This window comes from Brienomyrus brachyistius, unplaced genomic scaffold (assembly GCF_023856365.1).
Source record: "Brienomyrus brachyistius isolate T26 unplaced genomic scaffold, BBRACH_0.4 scaffold51, whole genome shotgun sequence".
Lineage (NCBI taxonomy): Eukaryota > Metazoa > Chordata > Actinopteri > Osteoglossiformes > Mormyridae > Brienomyrus > Brienomyrus brachyistius.
The window spans coordinates 2,391,493-2,403,330 of record NW_026042326.1 but is presented as its reverse complement, the minus strand read 5'-3'; the positions used below and the strand labels follow the sequence as shown (position 1 = coordinate 2,403,330).

The window sequence follows — 11,838 nt, the reverse complement described above, 5'->3', positions numbered from 1 at the left end:
CTCCCTGCATTTAAAAGTGCATAACAGAATTACATGACAGTGAGCGCAGGGGCAGGTAGACATTATTTCAACAAGCAGAAAACTATCAGAGGAAGCAGTTCATAATGAACATCATACAGAATACAGGAAGTCCCCAGAATAGAAGATCCATCCTAAGTCAGTCTTAAAGTCAAATTTATTGGTGTGAGAAGAGTAATACTACAGAACATTATAGTACAGTAATATTAAAAATAACTGCATACAGTACTGTACCTCAAGCCCACGAAAGAATAAAGCAGGGTGATGTTTTCATGAGCATCATAAAGTAATGCATATGTTTGATATTAAAAATAGTTTTAAACTAAATTAGTATGATAGGATCTATGGCCATCTGCTTTTAAATGCAAAATATCTTAGCTACATCAAGTCAGTCGAATATTCTTAACCAGCAGACTGTCTGTACATATGCAGATGGCTCCCTGCTGCCACCTGTAGGGCATCCACGGGCATATTTTCTTAAAAACCAGCCAGCCAGTTTATAAAAGGAACTCAGTGGCAGACTGCTTAGTGAACTGCTGTGATCTTCAGTTCAATTACATGAATATATAATTGAGCTGCATGACATTTCTTTAAGAATCTAAAAAAAGACATACTTTTGCAATGGTGTACAATGCAGATATTACCTAAATTGTTAATTTTGACCAACAATACACAAGGTTAAAGAAACAGCAGTAACAACCCCACGTATGAGTGTCTAATATGGGCAAATAACGTCACAGGTTTTAAAGATTCTGCAGCAAATTGTGATTCAATTTAAAAGTACAATAAACAAAGTTTCATGATGGAAAAAAAACAAAGAAATAGCCATGGGTTTCTAAATACAATAACATTTTAATATTTAAAATTTGCACAAAAAAAAAACCCCTAAAAAACTGTCCATTTCCTATGACATGTTTTTCCCCCAGTTACAACACTCCCAATGTTGTGTAAATTACTGTACATCATACTCTTCAAAGCAATATATGCACAAGTACCACACAACTAAATATACTGCAGAAATCAGGCATAAGAGAGACAACTTGTGGCAGTCAACGGCAGACATCAGGTGGGTCACATGACACTCAGTCATCAACAATGTCCAGAAGGCAGCTTAGCTTCAGCTCACATGCGAGCTCCTCCTCCCGGCTTGCAGAGATCAGCTGCTCCAGCTCCTGTAGACGCCTCGCCATAGAACTGGCAGCTCCCCTGGCCTGGTCACTGCGGACACTGCGCTCCTTCTGCTACAAAAATGGGCACAGAAACAGTCTCAACTGATGAGCACAGGGTACTTGGGGTCTTAAAATGTGAGCAACTGTGTAGCACAGGGTCAATACCAGGGCAAGTGCAGGTGGGGCAGCCATCTTTGGGGAGGGCACTACGATCTCCGGTACAGACAGTAACGAAGAAGGCAAGAAAAGTGGTGAGGAGGAAGAGGAAGGGCCCAGGGACTCGACGTCAAGCCAGGTACGCAGCTGGTCCTCGAACCTGCAGATCCAAGTCAAACAGGAAATGGCTCAATGTTTATGCCACAACTCACATGAGAGAGTACACGTGTGTAGCATGTCTGTTCTCTGTCAGACCTGCGGCTCTGTTCTTTCTCCTCCTCAATGCGAGCCAGGAGGTCCTGGGGGCTGGAGGCAGCATCCAAAACAGGGGCAACACCGGATCCGGACTCAGGGTCCTCAACCATGCTGTGAAACAGCTTCTGTTGAAGACGTGGCCTGGCCAGTCGAGGATGAGGCCACATGCTCTGGTGACACCTGCAATGGCAGAGACTTTGGATAAGAAGCCAGTATTGTACACCACTCTTGGGGATATGAGCAAGACTGGAAGCTGATGGCTTTCCCTCTTCTTCCATTTAATAGTAAATAATATTCATTAAATCTGCAGGTCACTGTTAACAGTCTATCTGGAATCTGTTAGATTTACATGGCTGGCTGGCTCTTACCCTGCCTTCCCCTGCTGCTTGTCCCTGTGCGTCTGCTTTACGGCATCCACCCAGCAGGACGGCGGTATGAAGCCCTGCAGCCCATCGCTCAGGAAATACACCGAGATTTCTCCGTCGTCACTGATGACATCTGAAGATGGTGGGATAGGTTCACACCTGCATGGCATCCCCAGTAGGCCCCCCCAAACGTCAGACCCACCCCACCCCCCTCACCTTCACTCACGGGGCACCCAGGAGGGTTCCAGTCCCGGAGTTGGTGCTCTACACAGAGCATGACAATTTCGTCCCAGGGCACCTCCCAGAAAGTGGGCTCCTTGTCCGGCCCCCCACCTCGGCCCACACAGTCCTGACGCAGCCTCTCCAAAAGGTTCTCCAACTGGGACATAAGGAGTGGCTGGCTGTGGCGGGACCATGGGATTTGAGATACGTACTGGAAGATGGAGGCAACCAGCTGGCTCCAAGGAGCTGGGTGGGGGGAGCGGTGGCAGCAGCAGAAATTTAAGGAAACAGACTAAGAAGCAGCCACTTAGCAAGAAGTCCGAATTCCGAATCTGAGGCATGGACATACCCCCCACGGCTGGCAGCGGCCAGTCGGGCAGCCGCAGGCTCAGGACTGCCCCCTGGAGCCACTCCAGGTGCTCAGCCGAGTTCCAGAGCAGATGTGGTAGGCAGTCACCACCCCCTGGCACCGAGAACTCTGCCACGGGCCAGGAGAGGCCAGCCAGACTCGGGGACGACACAAGGCCAGCCAAGAAAGCCAGGACAGTGTTGTAGAGGCCGATGACGGGTGCAGGGCCCTGGGAGGGCAGTCCCGCCATGTCACGGTCCCTCCGATCACGGTGAAGCCTACCAGCAAACTCGCGGCAGAGCCCGGCCTCCACAACCTGCACCAACGTCTGCGAGACGAGCCGGGCTGGTGCCGTGGAGCGGGCAGCGAGCCACCTGACGGCATGGCGGATCTGCGGGGATACGGGGGTGATAGTCAATGGGATGGTTCAATCTTACCGAGGTCAGCGACAACATGCACACTCACCTGCTCGGATCCTTGGGGTTCGTTCGTGGTCTCGGGGATATGGACGAACATGTACTCTGAAATCAAACCTTCCTCAATGAGTGTCTGAAGCATCAGGTCTTACAGGGAAAGGAAACCGATGGTCAGACAGGAGGAACAAACCAACTGTATTAGCTCTGCATACGTAAACATAGCCTCAAGAGAAATGCTATAAGTAAAGTAAGCGAATCCCACGCGACACCTGTTGTCATAGACACGGTTAGTGTCACACCTTCCTCTAGCCGTTCATCGCTGGCCCTGTGCCCAGCCTGCCCTGGGACCACCACCACCAGAGGAAGGGCCTGTGGCCAGGCATTAGCCTGCTGGATCTGCCGGAGCTGCAGCAGGGCGGCTAACAGGAAGATGTCCCCGTCTTCCTCATCAGCCCCGGGACTGACTGCCGAGGGCAGCAGCATCAGCAGGGCGCCCATGCCCATCAGCCCCTTCCGCTTCTCCAATGCCAACTGGCCTTCCTCGCTGAGGGGCCCGCGGGCCACCTGACCCACAGTGAGAAACATGGCCTCACTTCCTGCACTTGCACCCTTCGCAAACATCTGTGTTACCACAGGACCTGCTAATATCACATAGTGCCAGACTATGCTAGGCTATGTTAAGCTATGCTAGACTAACATTAATGACAGAACATGCAACACAGGGGCATGAAGCCTGTCGATATTCATCGGCAAGTTCCCCCCTATCTGCCACACCTTCACACACACGTGCACTGTGTGCATGCGCTCCCCCACGCTCCGCAGGCCGCTGCTGATGCTCAAGGTTTGCATGTGTCCGTTGGGGACCATCTCCCTGTGTTCTTGCTTCTCCGAGTTACCGAATTTGGACTCCAGCCATTCTGTCAAAATCCTGCATCAGAGATGGGAGGGGGGCACAAATGTAAGCTCCAGGACCTCTAAACCCAACTAACACCCAATCCCTCCCCGAACGACACCCAGTTCCCCCACTTACTGGTTAGCAACACTGGCATCTCTTTCATGATCACTTGGCAACAAGAGGGCTGCCTTCCAGAAGATTGTGTCAGATGGGTTCGAGACGCTTGCTGCCACCAGACTGAGCAGGTCCAGTGGCCCCCAGATTCGCTGAAGTGGATGGAGATGTAGATGAGCACATGGAGAGTGATGGATGGCTAACAGCTACTCTACAGTAGCACCATACCTCAGGAGCTGCTGGTAGAACAAGTGGACCTTCATCTGATGCTCGGTTTCCCTTCGCATCTTCGCCAACCTGCAGAAGGCAGCAGAGTGTCAGCATCGGTACACTTAACACTATAGCAAATCAATGGCCAGCAAAATAAACGGACAGGACGGAAGTCATTTTGGGAAGTACTGTCTAATTCAGCAGAGGTGCCCCGATCCAATATTCAAGATACCTAATCAGACGGATCGGACATCGGCCACATGTGACCGATCCATGTTCAATAATTATTTAGTTATTGCCAGTCTATTTCTTCTTATACTGAGTGGTACAATCAAATCGCACAACAGCTTTCCCCCCTTTTTTATTTTTTGTGGCATTCAAGCTGAACGTTAACGCTTCCTCGGTTTTTTGACACTCAGTGTGTGTGAGTGCAGTGACTTCCCCTGCTATGACGTCATGTGCATGTCCTTTGTAGTGGAAGGATCAGGTGATGGTAGCAAATGCAACTTGCATGCTTGCGAAGCAAACTAACATGTCTAAAACCTGGAAGAATTTTATGCTTGAAACAACCAGTAGCACAGCGATTTGCGATCTTTGTAAAAACAAAGTAACATTCAGTGGAAAATCCCACTAATAGTGCACTCAATTACGGCAATGCAAGTAATATGAAAAAAAGCGATGGATTTGGAAGCCAGCTTGGGCTGTTTTGCGCACTCGCTATAGCTTGATACACGAGGTGCTGCTATCACAGTGAAAAGTGACGCATGCCACTTGGGTGTACTTGTGAAGATATTCAAACAACTGCAAAATGTCTCAAAAATGCTCAATACAAGATGCACAAAAGAGGTGGAACAGTATCTTATGTATGTTTCTTGTGGGCTAATTAAAACTTCTTTTCCATTTGTATTTACTAGCTTGGAAAAAAAAAAAGAGCTTTGGTACTGGATCATACTCATAATCAGCCAATACCTTATGTTCAGGTATCAGGATTATATTGGCACTGAAAAAGTGGGATCGGTGCACCTCTATTATGAATATTATGTCAGCATTATTATGCTGTGAGAGAGATGTACCTGGTGCAGGAAACAGAGAGGTCCCCAGCGTGCCCCAGGTTGACCACGCCCCGGGCCAGCCTGTCCAGGCAGGGTGAGGGGGGGGCACTGGGGGCCAAGGCCTGCAGCCTGAAGCGGGGGTCCACACAGCCAGGGGCAGCAGGAAAATCACGCATCTGTCGCTTCAGCTGCCTGCGCACGGCCACCACATCACGCCACCTGCAACACATGCACAGGGTGAAGCCCGGTTGTCGGCGAGCATGTGGGCAAAATATCTGGTCCCCTTACCACTGCCCCTTACCTTTTGATGAACCTGCGTATACTCAGAAGCTCTGCTTCCAGGACGTCTTGGGCCAGCAGGGTGAGCTCACCACACAGCGTCTCCTCCAGCAGTACCTCACACACGTCTTGTGAGCTGCGAGCCACACATTTTGCCTGCTCTTCTTGGGCACGCCTGGCACGAAGGGGCATGCGTTCAGCCTATATACAGTTATCTGAACACTCTCTATGACCTCTGATCCCCCTTGGCTCACCAGTACCTGATCTCTGTTGAGGCAGTCTCCACGATGCAGTCGCGCAGCACCTCCTGTGTGATCTCGGCACACAGTGTCTTGCTGAGCCGGGCCAGGAGCTCCTCGTGTTCCTGCTTTCTCCTGACAGAGACAGGCCCATCAGATGGCACATCCCCTCAAAATGCACCCACCCCTCCTCCCCAGCCCAGACAGGTGAGGCCTACCTGGCTTCCTCCATCCTGCGCTTCTCCTCAGCGATATGCTCCCTCTCTGCCTGGATCTCGGCAGCAGAAACCTCCCGCAGCATCTGCTCCACCACCTCACTCAGCACTGCCTCCACCTGGCCGTTGCACATGCTGCAACAACCCATCCACATCACCAAACTGGTGTTGGTTGAGTGTGACAACCCTCTAGAGGCCACTGCTCCCTATCTGGCTCACGCTCCTACCTGAGTGCAGCAGAGATGTACTCGGCTCCGGTGGCAGCCACGTCAGCCACCTCGGCCTGCACTACCTCCTCCAGCATGGCCTCTACCTCCGTGGCGATGTCCTGCAAGGGGGGGGGGGGTTATTTGTCATTACTATGGCAATACCAACACACTGCTACTGGGTTGACACGCAGCAATGAGCAATCTATCACCTGCTCTGTGTAAACGGGCTCCGGTGGGGGAGGCGTAGGTGGGGCGACTGGTGGTGCCTCCGACGGAGATGCCCCAAGTGCTCCACTCTCCTCTCTACCAGGGAGGCCAGCTGACTCCGCTGGGTCGCTCGGCATCTTGGATCGGTGCTGGAGGGCCCGCGCATCCAGCTCAATGGGGGGCCTCTGAGGGGAGGCTGCTACAGCGTGGGCAGGAAAAATGACAAAATTACAATCAGAGGCCAGAAGGTGGACGAAGCGTAACAGTTAGCGGAAGGTGGAGTGCAGACGCACCAGCCCTGGGCACACTGCCTGCCTCCGCTGGCTGCCCATCCCCACGGTACTTGTTGCGGCTGTCAAAGCTGTTGACGGGTGTGTGTTGGGGTGGGTTGGGCAGTGGCGCGCCGTTGACCACTTGGCCCACCAGCACCTCCCGCTTCCTTGCGATGGCCACAGAGCGCTTTGGACGTGGCTGGATCTCAGGCTCCTGGTACGCTGTCCGGCTTAGCTCCACCATGCTAGGGGGAGGGCAGAGCTTCAATAAAATATACCACCCATCATAGATTAGCACTCCCATCAGAGATAAGCCACCCTGCCCCCAACACAAAAGGGACAACGAAGCACAGCCCAGCCTTACCCTGCATCGACCGCGAGCCCATACTGCAGCGCGAGGTCCGAAGCCTCGCCGGCATTCTGGAACATGAGCATCCGGACCAGGTCTTCGACCGGGAATGTGGTGGAACCACGGGAGCTGTAGGCCACATTCAGGGCCCGCAGAGCCTCACGGCGCACCTGTAGGGGGCACCAGAGCGGTCCAGGTAAGTGAGGTATTGGGGCTGATGAGGATGTAGGGAGCGGAGCAACGGCTCCCCCACCTGGTCGAAGTAGCGGTGCAAGATGCAACCAGCCAGATATGAGGCCACCTTGACCAGCTTGAAGAACCTCACGAAGTTGTTGCTGTTGACAGCGGCAAAGGCCTGGACGGCAAACTTCACCTCCGGAGAGTTTCGGAGCTCCGCCCGGAATTGCTGCACCTCCCTGCAGGTAGGGAGGGAATGAAATGTCAGCTGGAGAGGTGCCACGGTGACACGGGACACCGACTGCCGGCCAGCCACCCACCGGAGGATGTCTCCATCATTGAGCTTCAGGAGCACGCTGTACTGCCGAAACTCTGCCTCATGAGGGCAGTAGATGTTCTTGCTGGCCAGGTCCTGGTACATCTCCTTGAGGCTCTGCAGGCATTTGGTCAGGTTTTCATTGTTGATCTTAGCATCAAAGGACATCATGGGCTCCTGGCACAGGTGGTGTGCGCAGTGGATGTGGAAGCGGGCGCACTTTTCAATAAGGGACACCGTAAGCGGGTCGCACAGGTGCTGCTGAGTGATATCCTGCAGATGGCCCAGAAAAAGGATCAGGGCGAGGCCCGCAGGGCACAGGAATAATGAGACACGGACTAATGTTGCTCACCTTCCGGATACCTCGTGTGCGGTTCCACACAAAGTCATACCAGTCACGGTAGTTGTCCTCACCCTGGTCCATGACCTGGGTAACCAGGTAGTTCATGGTCATGTTCAGCACAGTAAGGGGCCGCAGTTCATGGGGGAGGGGCTCCTCCTGGTCAGCAGAGGACCTGCTGTACTCCTTAATGGCAGCAGTGTGGTCCACCTGCGTGGGGTGCAGAGGGTGATTTGCAGCCTGTGGTCTGTCAATTCATGGCGGGGAGGGGGAAGCATTAGGAAAGAGGGGCAGGGGTGGTGATACCTTCTCCGTGTTGGGGATGACCTCAAAAGAGCTCAGTTGGTTCCGGGTCTCCCTCATGTAACGCTCCTTCTCCGGACACATGTCAGGACACGTACCCACAAACACCTTGGACAGATCCAGGTCGGTCCTCTTGGGCCGAGCTGTGCCAGAGGAGACCGTGTCAGCTGGCGATTCACTTTGGGGTGGGAGGGGGGGGTGGCTCAGCAACGTGACCCTAGGGGGACCTACCCTGTCGCAGGATCTTGTCCCGCTGCTCTAGCAGACGATACTTCTCCTCTGCGGTTTCAGCTACCTGGCCAATCAGGTGGAAGAGGGGAGAGGGGAGGCTGCTGGCTAGATGTTCGGATTCGAGGCCGTCTGGGCTGGGCTCCATCTGCGGCTCACTCTCAAACTGCAGGGCCTTTGTCGCCAGGGGTTTCTTGGCTGGTGACCTGAGAGGGACAGACCAAAGGCTGAAGAGCTTCTAAAAGCTGGCAAAACCTGGGCTCCTTTGAACACCTGGCCAGTAGGGGGCATAGCAGCCAAAGAACTCAGTTTGACTTTAATGTCACGAATCCGAGCCTGAGGTAAAGAGTTTCATTACCAGATGACCTAACATAACTCAAGCTGCTTGAAAAAAAAACAAACAAAATGTATACATAATAAAAAACCAGAGTGATCCAGATTTTTTTTTTTTTTTTTTAAAGAACTTGCATTGGGTTTCAAAAAGGTGATTTTCTTCCCTAACTTAATTTAATAAAGACCCGGCCATCTTATTGTAAAATTGAGTTATTTACTCTTACGGTAAGAGAATGATTTAAAGACAAGATTACCCTCTGGATAGGGATGAGCTGGAGGACCAGCCGGAGGTGGATTTGGAGAGGGCTTTGCAGACAGGGGCTGACTCAAAGCCTCCTGCCTGGCTCTGAGGATCAGGGTCATCTGGAGGCCTTTGGCCCTTCTCTCCTGGACCTAAGAGACACACAGAACCAGTTCATCGAAACAGCTGACATGGGAATGAAAGGCTGCAACGAGTCACAAAGACCCCGCCCTGGCCTTGGCTCGATGCACAGATAGAGAGCACCGTAATAGTCACTCACTCTGCTTCTTCCTCTGCCAGAAGATGGTGAGCTCATGCCTGCGCAGCAGTTTGCCCTTCTTCTTGGCTTTGGCAGCAGAAGCCTGAAAGATACCAAAAGTCAGTGAGGAAAGCCCGGGAGATCATGGACGAGACCACAGCCTAATGAGTACAGCGACCAAGCCCCCCCCCCAAAGGTGTGCAAAGCCATTGCTCACATGGTCGTGGAAGTGCACTATGGCCAGGTTCTTCTGGGGCCTGCAGAAGATCCGCTGCACACGTCCGAACTGGCGGAAATGTTCCCCCAGGATGTCCTTGCTGTTAAGACTGGCTGGAATGTTCTTGCATTGGAGCACCATGGCTTCGGAGGGTGACATCCCCCCCAGGCTGTCTGTGCTGTCCAGGCGGCGGGCACGTCTCACTGTTGATGCTGCCTCAGTTTCGGGATCTGTGGCAAGTGTCACAGAGTTCAGTTTTTCAGACTATACTTGGCTTCGAACCCAATGTGCTTCTTCCTGGGAGTACTCACCCAACTCCTCCGCCCTCTCAAGGACCTCCCGGGTTGGGGCCTGTGACCTTGGTGGCGTTGAGGGTGAGTGGCTGGTGGTCGGTGCCATCGAACCCTGGTGCTCCGCCTCCCCCCAGTCTGGCTGTGGCTCCTCACTCCTCTTCGGCTCTCGCCGGGTCTGTAGGGCCGGTGTCTTCAGGATGCTGGTCAAGGCACTGCGAAAGATGCTGCTGACAGGCCCCCGGCCCCGGACCAGGGGCCTCTTGGGAGGGTGCCTGGGGGCGGAGTCAGCACCAACTTGGGGCTCCTCTGATAAATGCTCCACCATCTCCTCCTTCCGCTTGGTACCCTTAGCCGCTGCCTCCCCTGCATTCTCCCCCTCATCGCCCCCCCCCCCCACGGACCTCACCAGACACAACCCCAGCGTCAGTCTTGGGTTTTAGCGGACCAAAGCTGACAGCACCAAACAGTGGCCGGGGCTCATGGAGGCTAGAGGCAGAGTACCTGGAGACAGAGGCGGCCTGGGAGGTCCCCCCACCCAGGCCACTGCCAGCACCAACGGAGGGTGCTGCTGGTTTCGAGAAGCTGAACTCCTGGGTGGTGCTGGGATGTGCATCTTTGGTGGGGAGGATGCTGCTGGACACTGCGATGGGCTGTGAGAAGCTAAAACCTAATGCTCCAGAAAGGAACTCAGAGGCAGCAGGAGCAGGCCCACTGCTGTCCATACTGGTAGCGGTGGTGCTGGATGGGCTGGAACCAAAAGACTCGGACACAGCCTGGGACACAGCCGGTTCAGGACTGGCGCTATAAATAGGTTTGAACACAGCTGCGTCTGACGGCTTGAAGCTGAACTCTGAGGTGCTAAATCCGCGGCCCTGAACGCTTCCAGGGGAGAATACCGAAGAAGACCCTGTGGACAACTGTCCGAATCTCAGTGGTTGACTAGACCCCGAGGAGGGGGGAACAGAGGAGGCGGAGATAGCGTTAGAGCCGCCGAAGCCGGGTGTGTGCTGAGCAAATCCGCCGGTCTGTCCGAAGGCAGAGGTCTGGGGAAAAGCCGAGTTCTGGTTAAAGACAGAGCTCTGACCGACCCCGGCCGGCTGCCCGAAGGAGGGCGGCGGGCCGAACCTGGTGTCGCTCTGTACAAACGACGGGGTCTGACTCCCAGAACCGGGCATGCCGAAGGTCGGGGCCTGTCCAGACGCCGTCCCGCCAGGCTGCCCGAAAAGGGATCCGGTCTGGCCGAAGGCAGACGATGTACTGAAGAGCGAGGTCTGGCCGGTGCCCTGGCCGAGGGCAGGCGGCTGCACGAAAGGGGCGTTCTGCTGGCCGAAGGAAAAGAGCCCCGAGGTCGGGGCGCGCGGAGACTGAAACGCTCCGCCTTGTGTTCTGCCGAAAAGCCCAGACGGATTCATTGTGTAAAAAGCCCAAAAATACGGCCTTCAAAAGTCGAAACAGAGTTCTTACAGCGCGGTAGATTTCGGCGTCCTTCGGCCTGGGAGATTATATCCGCGCCTGTGTCACATCTGCGGAAATATACAAACTGGCAGCTCCCCTGGCCTGGTCACTGCGGACACTGCGCTCCTTCTGCTACAAAAATGGGCACAGAAACAGTCTCAACTAATGAGCACAGGGTACTTGGGGTCTTAAAATGTGAGCACCTGTGTAGGCACAGGGTCAATACCAGGGCAAGTGCAGGTGGGGCAGCCATCTTTGGGGAGGGCACTACGATCTCCGGTACAGACAGTAACGAAGAAGGCAAGAAAAGTGGTGAGGAGGAAGAGGAAGGGCCCAGGGACTCGACGTCAAGCCAGGTACGCAGCTGGTCCTCGAACCTGCAGATCCAAGTCAAACAGGAAATGGCTCAATGTTTATGCCACAACTCACATGAGAGAGTACACGTGTGTAGCATGTCTGTTCTCTGTCAGACCTGCGGCTCTGTTCTTTCTCCTCCTCAATGCGAGCCAGGAGGTCCTGGGGGCTGGAGGCAGCATCCAAAACAGGGGCAACACCGGATCCGGACTCAGGGTCCTCAACCATGCTGTGAAACAGCTTCTGTTGAAGACGTGGCCTGGCCAGTCGAGGATGAGGCCACATGCTCTGGTGACACCTGCAATGGCAGAGACTTTGGATAAGAAGCCAG

General features: G+C 53.8%; 3 protein-coding genes across 3 annotated transcripts in view; all 3 read right to left on the bottom strand.

Annotated features, from left to right (window-relative positions):
• Positions 1-1,358: 1,358 nt before the first annotated feature.
• On the bottom strand, positions 1,359-10,044 carry LOC125723825 (germinal-center associated nuclear protein-like; the record flags this gene model as incomplete). The annotated part of the gene is made up of 27 exons (XM_049000624.1): positions 9,717-10,044; positions 9,406-9,635; positions 9,210-9,291; positions 8,943-9,081; positions 8,359-8,561; positions 8,131-8,270; positions 7,837-8,034; positions 7,489-7,757; positions 7,245-7,407; positions 7,007-7,161; positions 6,664-6,887; positions 6,373-6,569; positions 6,182-6,282; positions 5,958-6,089; positions 5,761-5,874; positions 5,523-5,675; positions 5,243-5,440; positions 4,188-4,256; positions 3,988-4,111; positions 3,725-3,871; positions 3,250-3,514; positions 3,000-3,097; positions 2,535-2,925; positions 2,180-2,431; positions 1,967-2,096; positions 1,599-1,778; positions 1,359-1,503 (listed from the first exon to the last, which is right to left on the bottom strand). Coding segments are annotated over exons 1-27 (4,806 nt in total), but the record flags the coding sequence as incomplete, so codon positions are not given.
• Positions 10,045-10,120: 76 nt separating this feature from the next.
• LOC125723805 (germinal-center associated nuclear protein-like) lies at positions 10,121-11,110 on the bottom strand (the record flags this gene model as incomplete). The annotated part of the gene is made up of 1 exon (XM_049000598.1): positions 10,121-11,110. A coding segment is annotated over exon 1 (990 nt), but the record flags the coding sequence as incomplete, so codon positions are not given.
• A 73-nt stretch (positions 11,111-11,183) lies between these two features.
• The window catches only part of LOC125723785 (germinal-center associated nuclear protein-like), a 63,602-nt gene continuing 62,947 nt past the window's right edge, over positions 11,184-11,838 (bottom strand). Inside the window, exons 26-28 of the mRNA XM_049000530.1 lie at positions 11,626-11,805; positions 11,380-11,530; positions 11,184-11,285 (exon numbers count right to left, since the gene is read on the bottom strand). Of these exons, the coding sequence (XP_048856487.1) occupies positions 11,199-11,285; positions 11,380-11,530; positions 11,626-11,805 (418 nt within the window). The 3' untranslated portion in view covers positions 11,184-11,198. The remainder of the gene's footprint in view (positions 11,286-11,379; positions 11,531-11,625; positions 11,806-11,838) is intronic.